At 40.7% G+C, this 25999-nt stretch overlaps 1 protein-coding gene across 1 annotated transcript; it reads left to right on the forward strand.

The window, feature by feature from the left end:
* The first annotated feature begins 2695 nt into the window (after nucleotides 1-2695).
* Nucleotides 2696-3118, forward strand: LOC123428200 (DNA mismatch repair protein MLH1-like). Its single transcript, XM_045112384.1, has 2 exons — nucleotides 2696-2938; nucleotides 3101-3118. The coding sequence occupies exons 1-2, from the start codon at nucleotides 2696-2698 to the stop codon at nucleotides 3116-3118; spliced, it is 261 nt and encodes an 86-aa protein (XP_044968319.1).
* Nucleotides 3119-25999: the final 22881 nt, after the last annotated feature.

Consider the following 25999-nt stretch of genomic DNA (forward strand, 5'->3'; position numbering starts at 1 on the left):
GCCTACCCTCAACAAGTTTAAATCATCATTCTTTTTATATGTGAAGCCATCACTTCCCATAAGATCATTACATGATCTTTCATGCTTTTGTTCTATTCTCACTCTTTTGATCTTGGCAAGAGGCAAAGCCCTTCTACTAAGACACTCTTTATTATATGGCTCACGAGCTCGAATACATCGTTGGTGACACAAAGAAAAACTCAAGACTAAAACACTAAGACTTTTAATCTACTAGAGAAAGAGAAATCTGAAAAGGAAAACTAAAACAAAGGTAAAGGCAAAAGATGTGATGGTGATACGATACCGGGGCAGCTCCCCCAAGCTTGGCACAAGCCAAGGGGATTGCCCATACCCATGTTTAGTTGTCTTCCTTTGGTGGTGATGGTGGAGGAGTTGTTGCAACATGGGCTTGATCCTCCGTCTTCCAAGGCATAGGTGCTCCATCATGGAAAGATGAATGAGTCTCCGGAATCCTCAAATCTGTAGCCAACCGTATTGATTTAAATCTATACTCATACTCACAGTTTTGGTTCTACAGGTCATAGATTTGGGCCTGGAGTTGATCAATCATGTCATAGATCCTGGAGAGGTGCTTCCCAATGTAATTGGCATCAATCCTGTGCTTGCTGGTGAACTCCATGATCATCATGTGGTTGGCGTTGAGTCCATGCTCCACCATCCCTAGGCACTTGAAGACTTGTTGCTCCGTTGCTTCGAGCCTCGTCTCCATGCTTCCGGTCTTCTTGGGCCCCTCAACATCACGGATGTGCAGCATCCTGCTACGGCAACAAAAGTCCTTCCCTGGCAACGTCAGGAATTCTTCTTGCTACTTCTCTTGTTTGCGTCAGTTTTTCCCTTGAAGAGGAAAGGGTGATGCAGCATAGGAGCAGTAAGTATTTCCCTCAGTTTGAGAACCAAGGTATCGATCCAGAAGGAGGGTCTCGTCAATTCCAGAGTACCTGCGCAAACACAAACGAGCTTGCACCCAACACTTCAAAGGGGTTGTCAATCCCTTCAAGATTGTTTGCAAAGTGAGATCTGAAGGCAGAAAGTGCAACGGAGTAAAAAGGTGTAAGGTTGAAAATATGGTGTGGAGTAGACCCTGGGGCCATAGTGTTCACTAGAGGCTTCTCTCAAAATAGAAAATATCACGGTGGGTGAACAAATTACTATCGAGCAATTTATAGAACCGCGCAAAGTCATGACGATATCTAAGGCAATGATCACGTCCGAGACAAGTAGACCGATACTTTCTGCATCTACTACTATTACTCCACACATGGACCGCTATCCAGCATACATTTAGTGTATTGAGTTCATGACGAACAGAGTAACGCCTTAAGCAAGATGACATGATGTAGAGGGATATTCTCAAACCAATGATGAAAACCCCATCTTTTTACACTTGACGGCAACATCACGATGCGTGCCTCGCTACCCCTTCTGTCACTGGGTGAGGTCACCGCACGGTATGAACCCAAAACCAAGCACTTCTCCCATTGCTAGAATCATAGATCTAGTTGGCCAAACAAAACCCACAACTCGAAGAGAATTACAAGGATATGAAATCATGCATAAGAGAGATTAGAAGAAACTCAAATAAGATTCATAGATAATATGATCATAAATCCACAATTCATCGGATCTCAACAAACACACCGCAAAAGAAGATTACATCCGCTAGATCTCCATGAAGATCATGGAGAACTTTGTATTGAAGATCCAAGAGAGAGAAGAAGCCATCTAGTTACTAGCTATGGACCCGTAGGTCTATGGTGAACTACTCACGCATCATCGGAGAGGTCATGGTGTTGATGAAGAAGCCCTCCGTATCTGAATCCCCCCTCCAGCAGGGCACCAGAACGTGCCCCAGATGGGATCTTGCGGAGACAGAAGCTTGTGGCGGCGGAAAAGTACTTTCGATGATCTCCTGATTTTTTGTGGAATTTTTGGGGATATATAGGCGCAAACCCTAGGGCAAAGGAGGTCCAGGGGAACCACAAGCCTGTGGGCCGCGGCCTCCCCCTGGCCGCGGGGTGAGGGCTTGTGGGGCCCCTGGGGCACCCCTGCCTTGGCTCTCAAGTCTCCTGATCTTCTTCTATTACAGAAAAAATCTTTTCAGAGATTTTATTCCGTTTGGACTCAATTTCAAAATATCCTCCAAAAGGCACTACAAGAAAAATGCTCAATTATGACCAAAAAAATTGATGGTGGTTTAATTGGTCATTGATCCCATGACCAAAATTCCAAAATTAGTCATGACAAGTCTAAGAGGGTCCAAAGCCAATAACGTTTTGACCTTTTGCGTCCATTGGGTCATGATACTATTGCACAAATTGGTCATTAAGTGCTACCAATTGAAAAAAGAAGAAGAGAAAAAATGATATAGGTGTGTTGGATGAGGGAAGGGTTTTGGAGCATTGGATGTAGGAGGAGTGGATGGCCAGGATCTGTTTCTGGGGTGGGATCCGTGGCCTCGCATGTGATAGGCTGGCTGCCCAAAATGAAAAACAAAGTGAAAGACAGAAATCCCATGACCCCATCTGTCTTCGTGATCCCCATCTCTTTCTCCCCCACGACCTATGGCGGCCAATCCTCCCCTCGGCCCGAATACCAAAATCGACGGAACCTCCGCCGTCTCCGCCTCCCCATTCCCCACCTCCTCAGCCCGGTCCCCAGATGCGATGCGGTGGGTATGGAGGTCGACGACGCGGCGCCGCGCGGCGGGGGCGGGGGCGGGGAGCCGCCCTGCATCAGGCGGCTAGAGGAGTCGGTGGTGAACCGCGTCGCCGCGGGGGAGGTAATCCAGCGCCCGTCGTCGGCGGTGAAGGAGCTCTTCGAGAACAGCATCGACGCCGGCTCCTCCACCATCTCCGTCACCGTCAAGGACGGCGGCCTCAAGCTCATCCAGGTCTCAGAAGACGGTCATGGCATCCGGGTACGCTCGCTTCCAACAAAAACCCTAAACCTCCAAACAAATTCCCCATCCCCTGAACCCTTGGTGCTGCCGCGGGCGCCTGCTACTGCAAAATTCCTTCAGATGCGAGCTGTTAATCATGAGTTCTCTTGATTGCGACCTTTTAATCCTTGCTGCGTACAGGAACATGTGGGCGAATGATTGGGGATCTCATGTCTGTTTGTTCCGACTCACTCAGCTGTGAAAAAAGGCATAGGAGTTGCCATTCCATGGACAAATGAGCGCACAACTCCATTAATACAGTTCACGATTGTTGGTGCTAATTGCCTTTAGGTTGCACTTAGTTGTCTATGATACCACGAACTGGGGCTTGTGTTTGTGCTATAAAGTGGACAGGCGCCTGCAGGGTACTAGTATTTGATTACAATATTTATTGTTGGGTATTTGAAGAGTCGGGCATGTTCAGAAATTTCTTATAAGCATCTCATATGTCAAGCATTTACGCTAGCATTGTTGACCACCACTCTGTCAGCTAACTTGGTTTCCTTTCACAGTGTGAGGACTTGCCAATATTGTGTGAGATGCATACTACCTCAAAGTTGTCTGCCTATGAGGATCTACAGACAATAAAGTCCATGGGGTTCAGAGGGGAGGCTTTGGCCAGTATGACTTATGTTGGCCATGTTACTGTGACAATAATAACAAAAGGCCAACTGCATGGCTACACGTCAGTCCATGAGCAACTTCAAATATTTTTGCTAGACTCTGGAGTCGTCTGTTAATGATTATTATCATGTTGTCCTGTCAGAGTTTCTTATAGGAATGGAGTAATGGAGATTGACCCAAAGCCCTGTGCTGCGGTTAAAGGAACTCAAATCATGGTGAGCTTGCAGCTTTTCATAGTACTATTGCTCTATTAGATATGTCATGTGATTTTTACAAGGATTTTTTTTTCTTAATTTGCCGGTTGAAAATTTATTCTATAATGTGGTAGCTTGTAGGAAAACACTGCATAAGTCGGCATTGCAGAGTTATTCTATAAAGATAGTGGACTTCATCAGTCGGTTCGGAGTCCATCACATCAATGTGAACTTCTATTGCACAAAAGGTAAATGTAGCTTTCTTATTTGATGACATTTCTGAAAGGATATGATCCTCGGCATTGCAGAGTTATCTTTCATACTATTGTAGTCTCAAATTTCACATACGAACTTAACTTGTTATCAAATAAGTTTAGAATAAATTTTTTGTTTTCTGCTATTTCTGTTTGATTAATCCCTATATTGTGCAGAGTTAGTGAACAATAATCTTTTCTAGATGTGAGTATGGAGTATATATGTATGCTGGGTATATATGCTTATTACTAGTATGGGGTATATAACAATGTGTAGTTAATTTTTTGAAGCAACAGTACGAAAGAAAACATGTATAATACACGGGGAGCATGTAAAATAGAATAGCTTTTTAGAAGGGAGTACCGAATATGCTTATTACTAGATTATGGAGTATATTCGTTGGGAGTATGTAGTATATACGTAGTTGATTCTCTAAAGCGGCAGTATGAAAAAAATATGTAGAGTAGAATAAAAAGATACTTCTCTTTAATTGTAAACTAGCGGGTTGTTGTATTTTGGTGTCTCAGATGAAACACGCAGGCCCTCTTTATAGCGTTGGTTAACCCGTGATTAGCAAATCAGTTGCACACGTACCTGCACACCAAATAACTAGGGGCTGCCTTATCTATAAAAAAGAATTTTCACGATCAATCAATTAACCAGATCATACAGCCAACACGATGCTGCTAGTTGCGTTACTTTACAGAACAAATAAGATGAGGGCATTAGCCACTTAATGTCAAGCTGGCATTGCAGGAGTTGTCCTCTCTCTTGACATAGGGAGAGCTCCATGAATATTTTTAAACTACAGGGCTCATCTCAACCGAGTTTCATCCTGTTTAGGGCACAACAACCAAGCCTGGCAAAAAATCCAAATCGAGCTGCCCTTTAGACTGCAATAGCAGACAAATAAATACAGATGATCTTGAAATGCAATGATGTCAGAACAAGAAACATAATTCCCTTTTCTTTGGTTTATTTGGGTTGTGATACATGTGTGCTACGAACTACATGTTTACCCATTCTTTATTATTACACATTCATGGCAGATGTTTGGAAACTTGCAAATTATACATGTCCTGTCCTATCCTTGCTGGAAACCGCTAGGTGTTTTCTGTTTCAATTTATCAAACTACAACACTGACAATTGGTAGTACCTACGTACACACATACTTACAGATTGCTGTGTCTACAAAATGATTGGGTCTTCCTACATTTCTTTTTATAAGCAGTGTTTGATCAAGCATGCGGATTAAAAAGGGCATATTTTGAGTACCAAATATTCCATATATTTTTATACATATTTTTCTTGTAATTATTATTTTATACGTGATGAATGTTGTTGGTATTTTACTGTGGCAAAAAGGTGGTATAGCTAAAGTCTGTACCAGAACACCTAGGAAGTTGCTTATGTGCGTAGTAAAATGACTTTCCAGAGCTAGAATAAAATACAGATTTTCAAAATGGAAAGCACTATACCATATTTCACAATGAAATCAGAATCACTAGATTTCAGTACATTAGTCACATCCGTAGAATATACCACATCATGCGTGTGAGGAGACATATACTTATTTTTTATGAGAGAGTAAATATAGAACATTTGTATTTCAGAAGAAGGTAGAACAGGACTTTCAGAAGAACAAGATAATTAAGAGTAACGGTACAAATTAATAGTACAATATTATTATATCACTACTACGAGAGGGTATATTTTGCTAGTACACCTGCATCTCGGTTTTTTAGCAAGATACAACGAGCTCGAATCCCTATTTACGTGGTCTGAAAGCCTTACCATCATTTTCTTCTTGCAGGCGGCAATGGCAAGAGCATATTGTGCAGAGGAAGAGGATGAGAAGAAACTTGTGGTTTTCATCCAATCTGTGTGGAACTCTCTTTATGTGCGATTGTGCATTTGTTGGAACCTTTTTCTATGCACTTGCACTTGGAGAAGTATTCTCTTGTGCACATGTAAAATTATTTTGATGTGTCCTTGTTAGGCGTTGAACCTTAATGCATGGAGTCGGTGGATGATGTATTGTATTTGATGTTATATGCTACTGAAATGAAATATAAATTTTATTTGCAATCTTTTATTCTGTTGTACTTATTTTTAATGTGCCTATCTTGAGATATGCGTGCTTCTAGCAAAAAAAATGCTTCAACCCAAACAAATCAAACATTTCCAATAGTAAAATAGGTATTGGGCCAGGCCCATGTAGCTAGATTGGTGGACAGGGATCTGAAAATTATGATGATTTCATTTGGTCACTAGCAATGCCACGTCAGCTTGGCCACGTCAGATCCTACGTGGCTCACACAAATGGGTAATGACCAAACCAAAAATTTGGTCGATAGAGACCTGTGACCAAAATTTTAGAAAGGTCATGTTTGTTCATTCTTGACGGCCAACTGTTGACGTTGTAAATTTGGTCAAAAAAGGTCAATAAACGACAACAATGACGAATCATTGACCAATATAGGGAGTCATAATTGACCTTATTTCTTGTAGTGAGGGGTCAAAAACATGGAAACAATAGGAACTAGCACTTGGCACTGAGTTAATAAGTTAGTCCCAAAAAATATATAAAAGGCATGCAAAACATCCAAATTTTGACAAGATAATAGCATGAAACCATAAAAAATTATAGATACGTTGGAGATGTATCACATCCCCTCACGCATCTCGATAGATTGAGGGTGTTGCAGCACTCCTGTGAGGTAGGGATTGATGCCCTTCTCGAAGATCTTGTCCTTCGGAGCTTTTGGGGAAGTCATAGCGATCTAGATCTGCAACAGAAACAGGCTCGAAACGAAAAACAGAGGAAATCTGCATGATGCATGGGTCAAACCAAACGGGAGTATATATAATTATTTTTTCGAGACCAGAAGGAGTACCCTGCACGAAAACAGAGTCCAGGAGGTGCACGAGGTGGCCACAAGCCCTCCCGGCGCGACCAGGGGGTGGGCCCGTGCCGTGCAGGCTTGTCGCCTCCTCGCGCACTTTCCGGACTACTTCCAATTATTATAATTTTTCAAATATTCCAAAACGGAGAAAATTTCCTACTGGAAAAGTTTTGGACTCTGTTTTCTTACCGAATCACATACCTCTTCGTTTTCGGAGTCTGAAACAGGTTGATAAATATCCCTTAGGTATTCGTCCGGAGTTATGGTATTGATAATGTTGCTTTCAACATTTATGGGAGTACCTCAGATATAATGCTTGATTCTCTACCCATTTACAACTCTCGGACAATTACCTTCCGTGTTGTTGATCTTGATAGCACCGGAACGATATACTTCCTCAACAACATAGGGACCTTCCCATTTAGAGAGAAGCTTGCCTGCAAGGAATCTTAAACGAGAGTTATATAGCAAGACATAATCACCTACATTGAACTCACGCTTTTGTATCCTCTTATCATGCCACCTCTTAACCTTTTCTTTGAACAACTTGGCATTCTCATATGCCTCAGTTCTCCATTCATCAAGCGAGCTAATATCAAATAACCTCTTCGCACCGGCAAATTTGAAATCAAAGTTGAGCTCTTTGATGGCCCAATAAGCTTTATGCTCTAGCTCAAGAGGTAAATGACATGCTTTACCGTACACCATTTTGTACGGAGACATGCCCATGGGATTCTTATATGCAGTTCTATGAGCCCACAGTGCATCATCGAGCTTCTTAGACCAATTCTTTCTAGACCTGTTGACATTCTTTTGCAAAATTAGTTTAATCTCTCTATTAGTTAGCTCTACTTCACCACTGGACTGACGGTGGTAGGGACACGCAATTCTATGGTTGACATCGTACTTAGCAAGCATTTTACGGAAAGCACCATGAATGAAATGTGAACCACCGTCGGTCATTAGATATCTAGGGACTCCAAATCTAGGGAAAATAACTTCTTTAAGCATTGTGATCAACACTACTAGTGGGGATAGCTTCTACCCACTTAGTGACGTAATCAACAACAACTAGGATATGAGTATACCCGTTGGATTTTGGAAAAGGTCCCATATAATCAAAGCCCCAAACATCAAATGGTTCAATGACAAGTGAATAGTTCATAGGCATTTCCTGACGTTTATCGATATTAACTATTCTTAAACATTCGTCACAAGACAAGAGAAACTTACGGGCATCCTTGAAGAGAGTGGGCCAATAGAAACCTGATTGCAATACCTTGTGTGTAGTTCTATCTCCCGCATGGTTTCCTCCGTAGGCCTCGGAGTGACACTTCTGTAGGATCTGTCCCTGTTCATGTTCAGGTACACAACGTGTAATAACACCATCTAGTCCTTCCTTATAAAGGTGAGGATCATCCCAAAAGTAGTGTCTCAAGTCAAAGAAGAATTTCTTCTTTTTCTGGTACGTGAAACTAGGTGGTATGTATTTGGCAATGATAAAGTTTGCAAAATTAGCATACCACGGGGCACTATGTGAAGCATTGATGACATTCAATTGCTCATGGAGAAAGCTATCATCAATAGGTTGTGGGTCATCAAGAACGTTCTCCAACCTAGACAAGTTATCTGCTACGGGGTTATCAGCACCCTTTTTGTCGACAACGTGCAAATCAAACTCTTGTAGCAAGAGAACCCATCTGACATGTCTAGGTTTAGCGTCCTTCTTCTCCATGAGGTACTTAATAGCAGCATGATCAGTGTAAATAGTGACTTTGGAATCAACTATGTAAGACCTAAACTTTTCACATGCAAACACGACTGCTAAAAATTCCTTCTCCGTAGTAGCATAGTTTCTTTGGGCACTGTCTAGAGTTTTACTAGCATAGTGAATAACATTCAACTTCTTATCAACTCTTTGCCCTAGGACCGCACCAACAGCATAATCACTAGCGTCACACATGATTTCAAAAGGTAAGTTCCAATCAGGTGGTTGAACAATAGGTGCAGTTATCAAAGCCCTCTTAAGTATTTCGAAGGCTTCCTCACAATCATCGTCAAAAACAAAAGGAATATCCTTTTGCAAGAGATTGGTAAGAGGCCTAGAAATCTTAGAGAAGTCTTTAACGAACCTTCTATAGAAACCAGCATGACCAAGAAAACTTCTTATACATTTGATATCTGTGGGGTATGGCATTTTGTTGATTGCATCAACCTTAGCCTTATCGACTTCAATACCTCTTTTAGAAATTTTATGTCCTAAGATGATGCCTTCATTAACCATAAAGTCGCACTTCTCCCAATTCAAGACAAGATTGGTGTCTTTACATCTCTATAAGACTCGATCAAGGTTGCTGAGGCTATCATCAAAAGAAGACCCATAAATGGAAAAGCCATCCATGAAAACCTCGACAATCTTTTCACAAAAGTCAGAGAATATAGCCATCATACATCTTTGAAAGGTGGCAGGTGCATTACATAAGCCAAAAGGCTTACGTCTATAAGCAAAGGTACCGAAAGGGTAGGTGAAAGTGGTTTTCTCCTGATCAGATTATGCAACTGGCATTTGGGAGAAACCAGAATAACCGCCTAGAAAGCAAAAGTGTGTGTGTTTAGACAGCCTTTCTAGCATTTGGTCGATAAAAGGCAGAGGGTAATGATCTTTCCTAGTGGCCTTATTCAATTTCCTAAAATCGATCACCATCCTATAGCCAGTAATAATCCTGTGTGGGATCAATTCATCCTCATCATTAGGGACAACGGTAATGCCTCCCTTCTTAGGGACGCAATGCACCGGACTCACCCAATCGCTATGAGCAACAGGATATATAATACCCGCTTCCAGGAGCTTTAGTATTTCTTTTCTTACTACTTCTTTCATCTTAGGATTCAATCTGCTTTGATGATCAGCAACTGGTTTGAAATCAGGATCTGTTTTAATCTTGTGCTGGCATAGTGCAAAGTGGGACTAATGCCCTTAAGATCATCAAGAGTATATCCAATAGCAGCACAGTGCTTCCTCAGAGTTTTTAGTAACTTCTTTTCTTCATGCTCTGAGAGGCTAGCACTAATAATAACAGGATATATCTCTTTTTCATCCAAATAAGCATACTTAAGAGTATCTGGCAACTGTTTAAGCTCGAACACAAGATCACCCTTTGGTGGGGGTGGATCCCCAAGCAGTTCAACAGGCAAGTTATTATTAAGGATAGGATAATGTTCTAAGACAACTCTATCTATCTCACCCCTTTCATCCATATGCATATCATTTTCATGCTCAAGCAAGTATTGCTCCAAGGGATCAGTAGGAGGCACGGGAATAGAATCTAAGGCAATAGTTTCATCCTTACTAGGCAACTCCTTTTCATGAGGTTGTCTACCAAACTTGGAGAAATTGAACTGATGTGACACACCTTCAAAGCCAACAGTCACAGTTTTCTTCTCAGACTCAATATGAGCATTGATGGTATTGAGAAAAGGTCTGCCAAATATGATGGGACAAAAGCTATCTTGTGCATTAGCAAGAACGAGGAAATCAGCAGGTACTTCATTTTACCACACAAGACTTCAACATCCCTAAGAATTCCCACAAGGCAGATAGTATCTCTATTGGCAGGCGGAATAGTGACATCAATAGGCTCTATCTCAACATGTGCAATCTTGTCTTTAGTTTCATCATATAAGTATTGAGGTATTGCACTAACACTAGCACCCACGTCACATAAACCATGATAACAATGATCTCCTATCTTAATAGAAACCACAGGCATGCCAACAACAGGCCTATGTTTGTCTCTAATGTGAGGTTTAGCAATTCTAGCAGCATGTTCACAAAAGTGAATATTATGTCCCTCAACATCGTCGGACAGAAGATCTTTGATAATAGCAATGCTAGGTTCAACTCTAATTTGCTCAGGGGGTGTAGGTGTTCTAATGTAGCCTCTACGTATCACAGTTGAAGCTTTAGAATGATCCTTTATCCTAACAGGGAAAGGTGGTTTCTCAATGTAAGCACTAGGAACCACAAGATCATTATAGGCAATGACTCTCTCTTCAACTGGATTGGTTTTAACTACATTGACTTCTAAAGGAGGATGATATTTAAACCACTTCTCTTTGGGGAGATCAATATGGGCAGCAAAGGTTTCACACAGTGAAGCTACTATCTCAGAGTCAAGTCCATACTTAGCGCTAAAGTCACAAAAAGTATTTGTCTCAACAAAGGATTTAACGCAATCAAACGTGAAATTCATACCTGACTCCTTACCTTCTTCAAGCTTCCAATCTTCATAGTTACGTTTAATGCTCTCCAATAAATTCCATTTGAAGTCAATATCTCTCTTCATAAAAGAACCGATACAAGAAGTGTCAAGCATGGTGCGATCATCATGAGAAAGCCAAGCATAGAAGTTCTGAATGATAATTTCTCTCGAGAGCTCATGATTGGTACATGAATATAGAATTGACTTAAGCCTCCCCCAAGCTTGAGCGATGCTTTCTCTGTCACGAGTGCAAAAAATTTAAATATAATTCCAATCACGATGTACTAAATGCATAGGATAAAACTTTTGATGAAATTCCAATTTCAACTGATTGTAGTCCCATGATCCAGTATCATCACATAGCCTATAGTATGCAACGCCTTATCCTTCAAAGATAAAGGAAAGACCTTCTTGTTGACCTCATCCTCGGGCAAACCTGCAAGCTTAAATAAACCACAAACTTCATCTACATTGATTAGATGCAAGTCCGGATGTGATGTTCCATCTCCTGTAAAAGGATTAGCCAGCAGTTTCTCAAGCATACCCGAAGGAAATTCAAAGCAAATATTTTCAGTAGGTGCAGCTGGTTGAGGAGGAACTCTTTGTGCTTCCGTTCGAGGTGAAGATACCCCGAACAATCCCCTGAAAGGATTAGTACCCATAGTGACAAGTGACAATAAATTTCAGCACACTATATGAATGTTTCTTTACCAAGTTCCACTTACGAAAGGCGCTTCACTCCCCGGAAATGATGCCAAAAAAGAATCTTGATGACCCACAAGTATAGGGAATCACTCGTAGTACTTTTGATAAGTAAGAGTGTCGAACCCAACGAGGAGCAGAAGGATCTAACAAGCGGTTTTCAGCAAGGTAAAATCTGCAAGCACTGAAATTGTCGGTAACAAGTGATTGTGTGGTGAGATGATTCGTAGCAAGCAACAAGTAAAAAAAGTAGCAACGGTGCAGCAACGTGGCCCAATCCCTTTTGTAGCAAGGGACAAGCCTGGACAAAGTCTTATAGGAGGAAAACTCTCCCGAGGACACACGGGAATTTCTGTCATGCCAGTTTTCATCATGTTCATATGATTCGCGTTCGTTACTTTGATAGTTTGATATGTGGGTGGACCGGCGCTTGGGTACTACCCTTACTTGGACAAGCATCCCACTTATGATTAACCCCTCTCGCAAGCATCCGCAACTATGAAAGAACAATTAAGACAAAGTCTAACCATAGCATTAAACTAGTGGGTCCAAATCAGCCCCTTACGAAGTAACGCATAAACTAGGGTTTAAGCTTCTGTCACTCTAGCAACCCATCATATACTTATTACTTCCCAATGCCTTCCTCTAGGCCCAAATAATGGTGAAGTGTTATGTAGTCGACGTTCACATAACACCACTAGAGGAAAAACAGCATGCAACACATCAAAATACCAAATGAATACCAAATTCACATGACTATTATTAGCATGACTTATCCCATGTCCTCAGGAAGAAAAGTAACTACTCACAAAGCATAATCATATTCATGACTAGATAGGTAATGAGTAGCATCAAGGATCTGAACATAAACTCTTCTACCAAACAATCCCACTAGCATAAACTACAAGGAGTAATCAACACTCCTAGCAACCTTACAAGTACCAATTGGAGTCGCGAGACGGAGATTGGTTACGAGTGATGAGCTAGGGTTTGGAGATGAGATGGTGCTGATGAAGATGTTGATGGTGACGAGTCCCCTCTGATGAGAGGAGTGTTGGTGATGACGATGGCAACGATTTCCCCCTCCGGGAGGGAAGTTTCCCCGGCAGGATCGTCCTGCCGGAGCTCTAGATTGGTTCTGCTCAAGTTCCGCCTCGTGGCGGCGGTGAATCCACGAAAAACCTCCTCCTTGATTTTTTTTCTGGACGAAACCCTTCATATAGCAGAAGAGGGGGGCAGTGGGCTAGCAGGCTGACCACAAGCCCCCTTGGCGCGGCCAGGGGGTGGCCGCGCCAAGCAGGCTTGTGGCGACCTGCTGGCGCCCCTCTGGCGCTTCTTCGGCCCAGTATTTTTTATAAATCCGGAAAAAATCCTAGTTGATTTTTACGGCATTTGGAGTTGCGCAGAATAGGTATCTCAACTTTGCTCCACTTTCAGGCCAGAATTCCGACTGCCGACATTCTCCCTCTTCATGTAAACCTTGCAAAATAAGAGAGAAAAGGCATAAGAATTGTACGTGAAGTGAAATAACAGCCCAGGAAACGATAAATATCAACATGAAAACATGACGCAAAATGGACGTATCATATCCCGTGACTAACACTTTAGTCACATTGCTTGCAAGGCTTATATGTGATGTTGTATTACCGAGTGGGCCCCAAGATACCTCTCCGTCATAGGGAGTGACAAATCCCCATTTTGATCGATGCTAATTCAACGGATACCTTCGAAGATACCTGTAGAGCACCTTTATAGTCACCCAGTAACGTTGCGACGTCTGATACACACAAGGCAATCCTTCGGTGTCAGTGAGTTACATGATCTCATGGTCATAGGAATGAATACTTGACATACAGAAAAAAAGCAACAAAATGACATGATCATATGCTACGTGCATAGTTTGGGTCTTGTCCATCACATTGTTCTCCTAATGATGTGATCCCGTCATCAAGTGACAACACTTGTCTATGGCTAGGAAACCTTAACCATCCTTGATCAACAGGCTAGTCAACTAGAGACTCACTAGGGACACAATTTTGTCTATATATCCACACATGCATTTATGTTTCCATTCAATACATTTATGGCATGGATAATAAATGATTATCTTGAAAAAGGAAATATAATAATAACTATTTTATTATTGCCTCATATTTCCAACAGTCTCCCATTTGCACTGGAGTCGATAATCTAGTCTCAGATCTTCATGTGGTAATGAATCTAACACCGATACAGTTCTGGTGTTGTTCATGCTTCACTCGTGGTAGAGGTTTAGTCAGCGGATCTACAACATTCAGATTCGTGTGCACTTTGCAAATATTTACGTCCTCTCCTTCGACATAGTCCCGGATGAGGTTGAAGCATCGTTTGATTGTTTGGTCCTCTTGTGAAACCTTGGTTCCTTGGCTAGAGCAATGACACTAGTGTTGTCATAGGACAGAGTTATTGGACTTAGTGCGCTCGGCACATATCCAAGATCTGTCATGAACTTCTTCATCCAGACACCCTCATTAGCCGCCTCCGAGGCAGCTATGTACTCCGCTTCGCATGTAGAATCTGCTACGACGCTTTGCTTGGAACTGCACCAGCTTACCGCACCCCCATTTAGAATAAATACGTATCCGATTTGCGACTTAGAGTCATCCGGATCAGTCTCACAGCTTGCATCGACGTAACCCTTTACGACAAGCTCTTCGTCTCCTCCATAAACGAGAAACATTTCCTTAGTCCTTTTCAGGTACTTCAGAATATTATTGACCGCCGCCGAGTGTTCCACTCCTGGATCACTTTGAAACCTGCCTGCGATACTTATGGCCAGGCTGACATCTGGTCTTGTGCACAACATTGCATACATGATAGACCCTATGGCTGAAGCATAGGGGACGACACTCATCTTTTCTCTATCTTCTGCAGTTACTCGACACTGAGTCTTACTCAACTTTATACCTTGTAACACAAACAAGAACCCATTCTTGGATTGTTCCATTTTGAAATTCTTCAAAACTTTATCAAGGTATGTGCTTTGTGAAAGTCTTATTAGGCGCCTCAATCTATCTCTATAGAAATCTATCTCTATAGATCTTAATGCCCAATATGTAAGCAGCTTCTCCTAGGTCTTTCATTGAAAAACTTTTGTTCAAGTAATCACTTACGCTCTCCAAAAAGTCCACATTGTTTCCAATCAGCAATATGTCATCCACATATAATATTAGAAATGCTACAGAGCTCCCACTCACTTTCTTGTAAATACAAGCTTCTCCTACAACTTGTATAAACCCAAACGCCTTGATCACCTCATCAAAGCGCTTATTCCTACTCCGAGATGCTTGCACCAGTCCATAAATCGATCGCTGGAGCTTGCATACTTTGTCAGCATTCTCTGGATCGACAAAACCTTCGGGTTGTATCATCGACAACTCTTCCTTAAGAAACCCGTTAAGGAACGCCGTTTTGACATCCATCTGCCAGATTTCATAATCGAAAAATGCAGCTATTGCTAACACGATTCGGACAGACTTAAGCATCGCTACGGGTGAGAATGTCTCATTGTAGTCCACTCCTTGAACTTGTGAAAAACCCTTTGCCACAAGTCGAGCTTTATAAATGGTCACATTACCATCCGTGTCCGTCTTCGTCTTAAAGATCCATTTGTTCTGAATAGCCTTGTGACCTTCAGTTAATACTTCCAAAGTCCACACTTTGTTTTCATACATAGATCCTACCTCGGATTTCATGGCCTCTAACCATTTGTTCGAATCTAGGCCCATCATTGCTTCTCCATAACTCGCAGGCTCATTGTTGTCTAATAACATCATAGACAAAATAGGATTCCCATACCACTCAGGAGCAGTACGAGCTCTTGTCGACCTGCGAGGTCCGAGAGTAACTTGATCCGAAGCTTCATGATCATCATCATTAGCTTCCTCTTCCACTGGTGTTGGCTCGACATAAATTTCTATCTGCCCTGCCCCACCATCTTGTTGAAGTAGAGGTTCCACAACCTCATCAAATTCTATCTTCCTCCCACACAATTCTTTCGATTGAAACTCTTTCTCAAGAAAAGCTCCGTTCTTAGCGACAAACACTTTGCGCTCGGATCTGAGATAGAAGGTGTACCCAACTGTCTCTTTTTGGTAACCTATGAAGACACACTTTTCCGCTTTGGGTTCCAGCTTTCCAGGCTGAAGCTTTTTGACATAAGCATCGCATCCCCAAACTTTAAGAAACGACAACTTTTGGCTTCTTGCCATACCATAGCTCATATGGTGTCGTCTTAACGGATTTTGATGGTGCCCTATTTAAAGTGAATGCAGTTGTCTCTAATGCATAGCCCCAAAACGATAATGGCAAATCGCTGAGAGACATCATAGATCGCACCATATCTAATAAAGTACGATTACGACGTTCGGACACACCATTACGCTGTGGTGTTCCAGGCGGAGTCAACTGTGAAACAATTCCACATTGTCTTAAGTGAGCACCAAACTCGTGACTCAGATATTCACCCCCTCGATCAGATCATGGGAACTTGATCTTCTTGCTACGATGATTTTCAACTTCACTCTGAAATTGTTTAGACTTTTCAAATGTTTCAGACTTGTGCTTCATCAAGTAGATATAGCCATATCTACTCAAATCGTCGGTGAAGGTGCGAAAATAATGATATCCGTCGTGCGCCTCCACACTCATTGGTCCACACACATCAGTATGTATGATGTCCAACAAGTCACTTGCACGCTCCATTGTTCCATAGAACGGAGTAGTCATCTTGCCCATGACACATGGTTCACATGTGTCAAGTGATTCAAAATCAAAGGACTCCAAAAGCCCATCAGCATGGAGTTTCTTCATGCGCTTAACACCAATATGACCTAAGTGGTAGTGCCACAAGAAAGTGGCCCTATCATTGTTAACTCTACATCTTTTGGTCTCAATGTTATGGATATGAGTGTCATCACAATCGAGATTCAATATGAACAAACCCCTCATATTGGGTGCATGACCATAAAAGATATTACCGATATAAATAGAACAACCATTATTCTGTGACTTAAATGAGTAACCGTCTCGCAAAAAACAAGATCTAGATATAATGTTCATGCTCAACGCAGGCACTAAATAACAATTATTTAAGTTCATAGCTAATCCTGATGGTAACTCAAGTGAGATCGTGCCGACGGCAATCGCATCAACCTTGGAATCATTTCCCACGCCCATCGTCACTTCATCCTTCGCCAGCCTTCGTTTATTCCGAAGTTCCTATTTCGAGTTGCATATGTGAGCAACAGAACCGGTATCAAATACTCAGGCACTACTACGAGAGCTGGTTAGGTACACATCAATAACATGTATATCACATATACCTTGTTTGGCCTTGGTCGCCTTCTTATCGGCCAAATACTTGGGACAATTGCCCTTCTAGTGACCAGTCCAATTGCAATAATAGCACTCGGTTTCCGGCTTGGGTCCAGCCTTGGGTTTCTTTGTCGGAGGGGCAACAGTTTTGCCACTCTTCTTGGAGTTACCCTTCTTGCCTTTGCTGTTTTTCTTGAAACTAGTGGTCTTATTGACCATCAACACTTGATGCTCTTTCTGGATTTCTGAATCAGCGACTTTCGGCATCGCAAATAACTTGTCCGGTGACTTATTCATCCCTTGCATGTTATTGTTCAACACAAAGCTCTTGTAGCTAGGTGGCAGTGATTGGGGAATTCTGTCAGTGATAGCTTCTTGCGGGAGAGCGATCCCCAGCTCAGCTAGACGGTTTGAGTACCCACACATTTTGAGCACATGTTCACTCACACACGAATTCTCCTCCATTTTGCAAGCATAGAATTTATCGGAGGTCTCATACCTCTCGATCCGGGCATTATTCTCAAAGATAAACTTCAACTCCTAGAACATCTCATATGCTCCATGACGTTCAAAACATCGTTGAAGTCCCGGTTTTAAGCCTTACAAAACTGCACATTGAACTACTGAGTAGTCATCCTTACGAGCATGCCAAGCGTTCAAAACAGCTTGGTCAGCCGTAGCGGGTGGTTCATCTCCTAGCGCTGCATCAAGAACATAATTCTTTTTCCCAGCTTGAAGGATAAGCCTCAGATTTCGAGCCCAGTCTACAAAGTTGCTACCATCATCTTTCAACTGAGCTTTCTCTAGGAACGTATTAAAATTCAGGGTTGCTACTTCGCGAGCCATTGATCTACAACATAAAATTTTGCAAAGATTACTTAGACTACGTTCAAGACAATTGAGTTTAGCTAATCATATCACTAATAAACTCCCACTCAAATATACATCCCTCCAATTATTTGAGTGTGGCATGATCCAAATTCACTAACTCAAGTCCAATCATCATGTGAGTTGAGTATAGTTTCAGTGGTGAACATCTCCATGTTGATCATATCTACCATATGATTCATGCTCGACCTTTTGGTCTGTTTTTTTACAAGGCCATGTCTGTATATGCTAGGCTCCTCAAGTTTAACCCGAGTGTTCCGTGTGTGCAACTATTTTGCACCCGTTGTATGTGAACATTAAGTCTATCACACCCGATCATCACGTGGTGTCTCAAACGACGAACTGTCGCAACGGTGCACAGTCGAGGAGAACACAATTTTATCTTGAAATTTTAGTGAGGGATCACCTTATAATGGTACCGTCGTTCTAAGAAAGATTAGGTGCATAAAAGGATTAACATCACATGCAAATCATAAGTGACATGATATGGCCATGATCTTGTGCTTCTTGATCTCCATCACCAAAGCACCGGCATGATCTTCATCTTCACCTCTGCCACACTATGATCTCCATCATCGTGATCTCCATCATCCTGCCACCATCAAGGTTGTCGTGCTATATATGCTATTACTACTAAAGCTACTACCTAGCAATATAGTAAACGCATCTGCAAACACAAACATTAGTTTAAAGACAACCCTATGGCTCCAGCCGGTTGCCGTACGACGTGCAAGTCGATATTTAACTATTACAACATGATCATATCATACATCCAATATATCACATCATTTCTTTGGCCATATCACATCACATGCATACCCTGCAAAAACAAGTTAGACGTCCTCTAATTGGTTGTTTCCTGTTTTACGTGGCTGCTATGGGTATCTAGTATGATCGCATCTTACTTACGCAAAGCCACAACGGTGATATGCAAATTGTTATTTAGCGTTCTCCAAGGACCTCCTCGGTCAAATCCGATTCAACTAAAGTTGAAGAAACAGACACCCGCCAGTCATCTTTACGCAACAAGTTGCATGTTAGTCGATGAAACCGGTCTCTCGTAAGCATACGAGTAAGGTTAGTCCGGGCCTCTTAAATCCAACAATATCGACGAATCGAGAAAATACTAAGGAGGGCATAAAATCGAACATCAACGCCCAAAAATTCTTTTGTGTTCTACTCAAGATATCAACTACGCACGAATCTAGCTCATGATGCCACTGTTGGGGAACGTTGCATGGGAAACAAAAAATTTCCTACGCACACGAAGACCTATCATGGTGATGATTATCTACGAGAGGGAGATTGGATCTACATACCCTTGTAGATCGCTAAGCGGGAAGAGTTAAGAAATGCGGTTGATGTAGTGGAACGTCTTCGCGATCCAAATCGCTGCCGTCCCACGACCCGTCCCGATCTAGTACCGAACGGACGACACTTCCGCGTTCAGCACACGTACAGCACGATGACATTCTCTGTCTTCTTGATCCAGCAAGAGAGACTCGGAAGTAGATGAGTTCTCCGGCAACATGACGGCGAGCCGGTGGTGGTGGTGATCCATTTCTGCAGGGCTTCGCCTAAGCACCGCAGAAATCCGATCTAGAGGAAGAACTACGAAGTAGAGGTTTAGGGTTGCACGTGGCAAAGTTGTCTCTCAAAAACCCTAAACCCTATGGTATATATAGGAGGAGGGAGGGGCTAGCCTTGAGGCTCAAGGGTGCCTCCTTGGCTTCGGCTGAAGTGGAGGAGGGAGGAGTCCTCCTCCAATCCCACTTGGATTAGGACTCCATCCTAAATTGTCCACCTCTTTTGGATTTTCCACTTTTTTCCTCATGGGATTTCCTTGGATGACCTGGCAGCCCATTAAGCCTTATTGCACATTCAATAAACTCATGTGGACCCCTTGGCGCATGGTGGGCCCACTAGGTGGGCCCTCGGAACCCATTCGTCACTCCCGGTACACTGTCGGCAATGCCCAAAAATCTTCTTAAATCCAAATACCAACTTCTTAGATATCAATCTTCGTTTCTGGACCATTATGGAAACCTCGTGACGTCCGAGATCTCATCCGGGACTCCTAACAAAACTTCGGTCACCAGCACATATAACTCAACTATACCGAAACGTCACTGAACCTTAAGTGTGCAGACCCCGCGGGTTCAAGAACTATGCATACATGACCCGAGACACTTCCCGATCAATATCCTACAGCGGGACCCGGATGTCCATATTGGATCCTACATATTCTACAAAGATCTTATCGGTTGAACCTTTGTGCAAGGGATTCATATAATCCCGTATACCATTCCCTTTATTCTTCGGTATATTACTTGCCCGAGATTTGATCGTCGGTATTTCCATACCTATTTCAACCTCGTTACCGGCAAGTCTCTTTACTCGTTTCGTAATACAAGATCCCGTGACTAACTCTTTAGTCACATTGCTTGCAAGGGTTATATGTGATGTTGTATTACCGAGTGGGCCCCGAGATACCTCTCCGTCACACGGAGTGACAAATCCCAGTCTTGATCCATGCTAACTCAACGCACGCCTTCAGAGATACCTGGAGAGCACCTTTATAGTCACCCAGTAACATTGTGACGTTTGATACACACAAGGCATTCCTCCGGTGTCAGTGAGTTACATGATCTCATGGTCATAGGAATGAATACTTGACATGCAGAAAACAATAGCAACAAAATGACACATTCATATGCTACGTTCATAGTTTGGGTCTTGTCCATCACATCATTCTCCTAATGATGTGATTCTGTCATTAAGTGACTACACTTGTCTATTGCTAGGAAACGTTAACCATCCTTGATCAACAGACTAGTCAACTAGAGACACACTAGTGACACAGTTTTGTCTATATATCCACACATGCATTTATGTTTCCATTCAATACAGTTATAGCATGGATAATGAATGATTATCTTGAAACAGGAAATATAATAATAACTATTTTATCATTGCCTCTAGAGCATATTTCCAACAAATTATCCTATTGAATCTTTGTTTACTTTTATGAATACAAATGATAAAGCGAATGGATATGAGTCAAGTCTAGTTAAGGAGCGTCTCATTTTCTTGGAGGGTGATGATCCTAATGATAAAATTGAAAAAACTGGGTTTGGAGAGGTCAAAAATTAACTAGTGATGTGCCCACTATATTGGATTACAAGGACTTTAATTATGATGATTGTTATTTAGTAGAATGTATTTCCTTGATGCAATCCATTATTAGCTCACCAATTCTTATGAACAAAATAAATCTTTTACTCAACATATAGTAGAAGCTATGGTAAAAGGTTATGATGCGAAACTTGAGCTTGAAGTTTCTATTCCTAGAGAGTTGCCATATGAGTCGTAAACTACTATCAAAATTAAGATAAATAAATATGAATCCAATGCAATGCTTTGTGTGACATTGGTGCTAGTGTTTCAACTATACCTAAAGCTTTGAGTGATTTGCTTGGTCTCACCAATATTGAAGAATGTTCCCTTAACGTGCATCTTGCAGATTCTACCATTAAGAAACCCTTAGGTATAATTAATGATGTTCTTATTATCGCAAACAAAAATTATGTGCATGTAGATTTTATTGTGCTTAATATTGATTGCAATCCTACTTGTCCTTTTATACTTGGAAGACCTTTCCTACGAACTCTAGGTGCAATCATTGATATGAAAGAGGGCAACATAAGGTTCCAATTGCCATTAAAGAAAGGGATGGAATACTTACCTAGAAAGGTAATAAAACCAACTTCTCAATCTATCATGAGGGCTACTTATGTATTAAATGTTAAATATGACAACACTTGAAACTATGCAATATACCTAGCTAGGGGCGTAAAACAATAGCGCTTGTTGGGAGGCAACACAATAGTAATATTTAATTTTTTTCCTTTACTTTATGTTAGTGTGTGATAACATGATTATTTACTCTATAATAATTGTGTTCTTATGTTTATATTAGTGTTTGTTCCAAGTAAATCCTTTGGGATGATTTGCATGATAAGTAGAATTGATACATTGCAAAAACATAAACATTGACGCCCATTGCAAAATTTCTATAGTTTTACTCGAATGTCTTTTTAAGCTGAATGTTTTACACAGTACTAGTATACAAATTACCAGGTCTTCCTAATTTTCCAGATGATTTGGAGTTACAAAATTATGGCAATTAAATAAATTACTACAGACTATTCTGTTTTAAATAGATTTGGTTTTTGCTTGCATAGTTTGCTTGTTTTGGTTATGCTATAGATTATATTGGGGGGTATAAGTCATGGATAAGTTAGAATACTGTAGCGACCCAACTCAAAACGAGTCAAGCATATGTGTATCTGTGCCATCCCTGTATCAGTATGCTGGCACACACAGTACATCAATGTATATATCAAAGTGCAATCACACGTAAATAACGTAAAACTGATATATACCTGAAAATCTCAGCGGAAACAATCAAGGGAGTGGAGTCCCAATAAACACCAACGGCAGGTTGAGTGCAAACCGTAACCCTGAATCATCCTCTTACTCGTCGAAGAAAATATCTGCAACATAAGATGTTGCAACCGTGTAGGTCATCATATTGAATATGCCGGCATGTCACAAAAGACAGGGTTCAAAATATCATCTATACTATATGCATATATGGCAGGTGGGCCTGTAGTTTAGGTTTTGCGTAAAGCAAAATTTTCCTACAACAAGAGAGAGGTAAAAGGAAAATTTACTACATTGTTGGTTGTTAATGAGAAAGGTTCCACCAACCATTTTTCATACCCAAGTTATCAATATTACCCACATCAATAAGTTAATGGTGTTGAGAAATTCCTCATAGTTTCAGTTCCTTTGGCTCAAGTTGTCAATGACCGTGGACACGACTAATCGATTAGGTTTGAGTACTCTGCAGAGTTTTGCACACGTTCCCCACAAGATTTGATCGGCTCCGTTGAAGTCCTCGCACTTTAGGGTGTTTGAGAATCGGATGATCAAAACATGGTCTTTCAACGGGTTCCTCTGAGCCTCTGTCGGTGCCCATCCAATCCTACCGTTCTTCTACATCTCGTAGCACCGCCCGTCCAGAGTCACCACGTTGTCCAACCAAGCCAGAGCCGATAATGATTTGTGGCTGTGCAGGTAAGCCTTGGGTCTTTAAATATCCATCCATCTCTTTGAGCCTGGGTGAAGCTTTCCGCATGATGTCATGGCGCTTCTCCATGTATCCCGGTCCTCCGCTGGTTTTCCCAGGGAGCCCATCTGAACCGTCCTTCACCCAGAGGTACATTTCGTTTTGAGGTCTTGCAAGTCTTGGAGTCTTCAGGTCTTGATTATTATGTTCTCACAACACTCTTGATAAACTCTCAACCAAACCCCATCTACTAGGAGCATAGTAAAAAAATAACGTCCCGACCAAAGTAACAAGGGTTTAGGGGTTCCTATAATAACACTCTACTCAATAACCAAAGTTTCCAAGTACCTACTTGCATGCAATGGGTGAAGAAGGTTGTAACTAATGCAATAAAAATACAGGTAAAAATATGATCAATGTGAACTTGCCTGGTATTACTTGATGAAGATAGTCACTCTCATAATCCCGATAATTCTACTTGTCACACTCTGAGCAATCTATCGTAAATGAATAGCATTCAATAAATATTCATTCCAAAAGTAGGAACCAAAATAACATAAGAACAAAACATTTCTTGGTGCAAAATAAAAACGCACCAAGGTTTATTAAAAAAAGGTTCTAAGTGTGTTGTAAAGTGATGGTACAGGAATGAGATCAAAAGAGTTAATGGACGATGAACTATTGATATATACGCTTAGGGTGGAGATACTATGAAAGACGATCCGAAGTATGTGGAGAATAACATGAATGAGAAATAGCATAGGGCATAAGAATTCAGTTGCAAAATAAAAAATAATTGAAATGGAGCACTACAACGCAAGTTATAGCGAATTGAAGTATGAATAGAATTTGAATTCCATAAATGTCAAAAGTATTTGAATTGGAGCATGGTTGTTATGAATACAAAGTACATAACACGAGTTTTTAGGGGCAAAAGAAATCAATTTAAAAGGTATTACGATTTGCAAGATAAGATTAAATGAATGTTCGAATACAAATTTGAATCCCTCAAATTTGTAAGGTTCAAAGGTCGAAACAAATGACGCTAGTGGATATAAGAGATCAATATGAACATGTAGAAACAAGAATTACTAGATTTAAAATAGCGCATCAAAAGATACAAATTCTTCAATATAACATTGAATCAGCTTAGGACGATGTGAACACTTTTGGGATCTAATAGATAAATCTGATTTGATCAAAATTATAAGTTGAAAAGTTACAACTAATTATACAAACGGGAAGATTACTTTGATACGAATCCGACGCAATTAGATTCATCTAAAACGGAGGTACGGATGAAAACATATGATCAAAAGAAGTTTGAATATGAGTGTGAACAAATTTCGAAATTTAAAAATTTCTAAAAGCTGATATGATAGGTTCACCGGATAGGTTCACCAGATAGGTGAGATCAAGACGAAACTCTAGGAGTTGTTTTCATCTAATTCAGATAAACGAGTAAAAAGTTATGGCTATTTGAAAAATCAGGGCCAAGTTATTTTTACGGAAGAAAAGTGCTATGTCTAAAAGAACTTTAGGACTAATGTGTAAATATAGAGACTAATTGATAAATCTAATTACTCTACCGTATATTAGTGTAGGGATACTAGTTTAGAAATAATAAACTACGGGAGTATAAAAAGAAAAATACGAAGAGTAATACCTTTAAAATGCAGACAAAGAATTAATTCCAAAGAGGAGACCACTTCCAGAAATCCCGTCACAGAGAAGAAAATATTTTTATTTAATAAATCTAGTTAAACCACAAGATTGACTTAACCCGGAGTAGATAATTTTTGGATGCTTGTATGGAGCTATATTTATAGGTGAAAGGAAGGCCTAAAGATCACTAGATAGGCAATCTGGGACTAAACATATACGTAATGTGGAGAAAAGAGGAAATCAAACGTCTATGGGCCAAGTCTGATTCGGCCGGACGCACGAGCCACATCGGCCAGCCTCGATTCCTTTTCTTTTCATTCCCCGGGATGAACAGTGTTTACAGGTTTTTTTAAAACAGTGAAGAGAAAATATAAACGAAACTAAGAAAACATTTTATATAGGTATATTATATATCAAAATTTCCAGAATAAAACTTCCTATAACATGAACATATTTTCAAGACCAAATGAAATACTTTTAAAAAAATTATTTCATTGCAATAACTTTCAAACGAAAAGAAATTTGAATTTCAAATAAATTGCAAATGCTTAAAATTTGAATCAAGACATTGTATTTGATTTTTGGAGTGTCATTTTCCTCCTCTCATTTGATTTTTTTTATCAGAGGGTTTTGGAAATATTCAAACTCAAAACTGAATCGGGATTCAAAATAGAAAAATTAGGAAAGTCATTTTATTCCCTCTCATTAAATTTTTTAAAATAAGTTTCAAATTCCACTCAATTTCAGAAAATCCATCACATATCATTCCCTCTCATTCCAAAATTTATAATTTTGAGATGTTACAGATACAGTACCTTATGATAAAATTAAATAAGAGTCAATTTATAATAGTACCTAAAAGTGTTTATTATGTTGCCTATATAAACGTATATCACGAAGTATTCTTAAATTTTGTGTGATTGTGGTTTTCATGTTTTGGGTATTATCTCGATGGATAAAGAATGGGAAGTGCCAAGAGCCTAATATTGGGGATTCCCAAGGAACCCCAAGGTAATATTATAGGGATACTCAAGCCTCTAAGCTTAGGGATGCC

Source organism: Hordeum vulgare, chromosome 2H (assembly GCF_904849725.1).
Source record: "Hordeum vulgare subsp. vulgare chromosome 2H, MorexV3_pseudomolecules_assembly, whole genome shotgun sequence".
In the NCBI taxonomy this organism is placed as follows: Eukaryota; Viridiplantae; Streptophyta; class Magnoliopsida; order Poales; family Poaceae; genus Hordeum; species Hordeum vulgare.